The sequence below is a fragment of the Penicillium manginii genome (genome assembly GCF_028828005.1).
Source record: "Penicillium manginii strain IBT 31320 chromosome Unknown utg000005l:1.0-5665137.0:1.0-5668048.0, whole genome shotgun sequence".
NCBI lineage: Eukaryota > Fungi > Ascomycota > Eurotiomycetes > Eurotiales > Aspergillaceae > Penicillium > Penicillium manginii.
In genome coordinates, this window is record NW_026643106.1 from 5,602,702 (window position 1) to 5,606,529 (window position 3,828).

At 46.7% G+C, this 3,828-nt stretch overlaps 1 protein-coding gene across 1 annotated transcript; it reads left to right on the forward strand.

The window, feature by feature from the left end:
• Positions 1-720: 720 nt before the first annotated feature.
• On the forward strand, positions 721-1,407 carry N7533_008381 (uncharacterized protein; the record flags this gene model as incomplete). Its single annotated transcript, XM_057105031.1, has 1 exon — positions 721-1,407. One exon carries the CDS (start codon positions 721-723, stop codon positions 1,405-1,407), a length of 687 nt encoding a protein of 228 aa, XP_056959988.1.
• Positions 1,408-3,828: the final 2,421 nt, after the last annotated feature.

Below are 3,828 nucleotides of genomic sequence, written 5' to 3' on the forward strand. Positions count from 1 at the left end.
CAGATGAGCTAGTCGCTTACTCAGGTTCGCGAGATCAAGCAAGGCATACAGCAAGGGAGTTACATCCAAGTCCAGTTCGCTGGGTGGATGAACAGAGAGTTTCTTCTATATGTCCATGAGGTCTTTCCACGTGCAGGAGATCCCGATTCAACAGAGCATATTCTGGCCACAAAATACTCATTCATCACTGATATTCTTCCTTTGGAGCCCCCCTAACTCAGATCACTTGAGTTCTGAGGTCGTGATGCACTTCGCCGACGCAAATCAGGTTGGACAGCCCGGAGACGCGGAGCTAATAAGATTTGATCAAATCATGGCATGGCAACCCGCCTCTAGTATCCAACTACGACCCGAACCCGAGGGTCAGTCAATCCATCCCAATGCATCGTTATGACAGATACTCATGTTCGTAGACTCCCCTCAGGGTTTTCATTGTCGCTTTGCCATTTATAGAGCTTGCGATCCAGGCTCGGCGTGCTGGATCCCTCTCCCTCGGCCGCCTCAACTGCATCGTCCAAGTCCCGTGACTCCTGTTGTTCTCGATCTTTCCCCCTCGGATATTGGCGGTTCTTGCGGGCTTCGACAGGCTGGCTGGAATATCGGAGGGGCTGTAGCCGCTCAGGGGGAAAATCATGAATTGTGGCAGGTGAGTCTGGTTATATCTACCGTGCTGGATGCCGTACTGAAGGCCCTTTCCAGAGGCTGAATCCGAGAGCCGTAATGGGCGACTCGGCACAGGACCTTTTGCTTCAAATTTCATCCGACACCCCGGTTCTAGTGGTCATATCAAACGGAATTGAGCCGCCGCACCTTCCTCCGGGGGAGCTTCTACACACCGAGGCCACAATCCCCGAGATCTTTTTCAAGTCCCTCAAAGAGGCCACGGATCTGATTATCACCAGTCTAGCTCAACCAGAATTTTGCCTCGTTGCTCTACCGATCTCGATGTTACACCCCTCTGCCATTGGCCGGCTTATGCACAGTCTGATTGGCTTCCTGAAACATCGCTACTCTGTGCACTTGAAGGTAATCACCTATACACAACGATCTTCGCTTTGCCGCGTCCTTCTTTTGATCCTTGCACCAACAGCAATCGATCATCGATGGCTTGGGAAAGGTGCTGCTGCTCTTTCAGTTCCGGAACTTCTTCCTGGGTTAGACGATGACGCTGGTCCACCTGTTACCCGGCTGGCGCGTAACAAAGGGTTTGCGTCGCCATCTCTGGAAATTTTTGAGGAGCGTGATCGGCCTCTCGTTGATGCAGCATCACCACCCCTTATCATGCAGATTGCAGGTGAAATGATCCACTGTGCCACACTTCGGAGGTGTTCCTTAAAGAAGCGTCATAGAAGTTCTAGCCCCCCCACAACTCGACTCGAGGTCAAAAAGATCCAAGCGGTCCATTGAGAATGAATAGACAGCCCTCGCCTTTTTTCTTCAGCGGCGTGCTTCTATATCTTCGTTGAATCTAGCCATATTCACAAATTTCAGGATATTATCTTTGGGAAACTTTTGATCTGGTTGAATCCGAGTCTTTTGCACTTAAATACTGCCGTCAGCCCCAGAATACATATTGCAGAGCTAAATTCTCCCTTGTCTATCATGGCTCATGAACTAAGAGTTCCACTAGATTTCTGGTACTCCATCCTATTATTTCGTATGCTGGACCCCTCATTAGCTATACCCGAGGGTGCCAGGAGTTCATGTCTACGGTTACTCGCTGAAAGGATTTCGTATCAATCCCCCAGAGTTATCGGCCGATCTAAGGCACCACTCAGAAGATACTGTACCATCCCTCGAAGAATCAGATGTTCTAGACGGCTCGGGAGACCACACATTGAAAGCTACAAAGCCATACTTTCTCTTGTCAAACCCACTCTTCAACGTTACGCTCAACTATCCCGATCGCAGACCGATTCAACTAAGTCGGACGGCTCACATCTCCTACCTCAGCCAATCATATCGAATCCGCATTCAATTTGCCTTGCATTAGCAAGAATAGCCATGTCTAGAGTAGACAGAAATCAACATCTTGGTCATGTATTTGCAGCTTGCAGATTATTCACTACTATATGTGTCCTCGTGTATCGTAATGAAGAGAAGAAATGATAATTTATTTTTCCCCGGTCATTTTAATATAATATACTGCACTAGTACTGAAGGGTGCAGAACAGTAATTCAACCTATAGAATACGTTATGTATTATAAGCAGCGGTCTGCTAAGAGCCGTATAGGGACTGGGTAATAGCCATCCTATTCACGTTAGACATAACAGTATAGTAGAGTTTTGGAATTGCACTAACCAATTCTGTTTTAGATAAAGGCATATTTGAGTCTGGTGAGGTGTCCAAGAGAAACACCTTTCCTGCTGGTTTGGTGCGAACAACTAGGAATACATCGGCCTCAAAGTCACGATAATATTCAGCTGCCTTTTTGAACAGGCTTTTTCTACGTCGATTCATTTGCTGTCCTCTTGATCTCTCAGTTGCCATCTTCTGGTGCTCTGCAGTAATATTGACTCCCGGGTGAATAATATATTATATGTCCTCCGTTCAACGACGTCTAACGACTCGGAAGTATACCATGCCGAATAACGGTTCACCTATTCAACAGTATCTTCTATCCTCCTACAGTATTTAGCATATTCGGGAAGTTTGCATTAATTATATTAAAGCGCGGCTTCCAGAGCAGAAATATCAGCTTTCCATTTGGAATCCACTTTGATCATGTTTCCCGATGGACGATCCCCGTACCCTCGTCAGGATTCCCAATATCATATCACCCAAATTCAAACGCGCTTGAATAGCTTGCGTGAGTCCATGGCAGCCTGGAATTCAGTTCATGATAAGCAAATTTCGGTGCGCTATCAGGAAGATGCCCAGTATGAGCACGCTATTGGTTTTATGCGAGCAGAGCAGAAGGTACTGTACCGGACTTCAACCCAATTCAAAGCGAAATCAAGCCTCATCTGGGTTTCGTTGTAGCATTTAGAAAGCTGGCTGCAGTTCCACCTATCTTTTACGACAACAGGTATTCCCCCGCCATTTCTTCAACCACCGATAGGGACACACGCACGTCAGTCAGTAGCACAACGATATGATTCGGCCCAACCACCACCCCAATTTTCAGCACCTGCATGGGAAGAAGGGGGGGAAAGGAGGAAACCGCCACCATAAGCAGCAGTCGTCGTGGGTGCAGCTGTCCAGTCCCTGAATGTGGAAGAACGAATTTCAAAACTCCCAATCGTGTCCTCTGTCACCTCAAGATCGAGCATCCAGGTTGGCGCCCTTCAGACGTGGAAACTTCAAGCATGAAACACGAAACTGGAAACGGTTCAGGGACTCATATTGCCTGGAGAGATGAACAAGAGGGATCTGGGGCGGATACAACCATCGCGACAGAGCCATCGAGCCCACTGTCATTGAGCCCTAGGGAGCTGGCCCGTAGAATTGGACCCACCATTTCCTCTATCACAGACTAGTTCCAAGTGCACTATTAGCTAATTAACACCAGAATGGTCATCTCGGTTTTGTATCCAATACTGTATTGCCTTCTGAATATCGGGTATCAGTAAATCTTTGCCTACTTTTGCATTGCAGTACTATGTCTCATAATGTTTCTTTTCTTTTCTTTGTATCTATGTACAGTCCAATAGTGCCATCACTTATTCATAGTGGGAGCCCATGTAGTTATGTACTTGCCCTAGACAATAATTTTCGACAAGAGATTATATATATACGGTACCGTAAAATAGTGCTGTACTCCTATGATTGTCATGATTGAAATGAATTCATTATTTCTATCTCCAGTAGTTGCTGTAGAGATGCT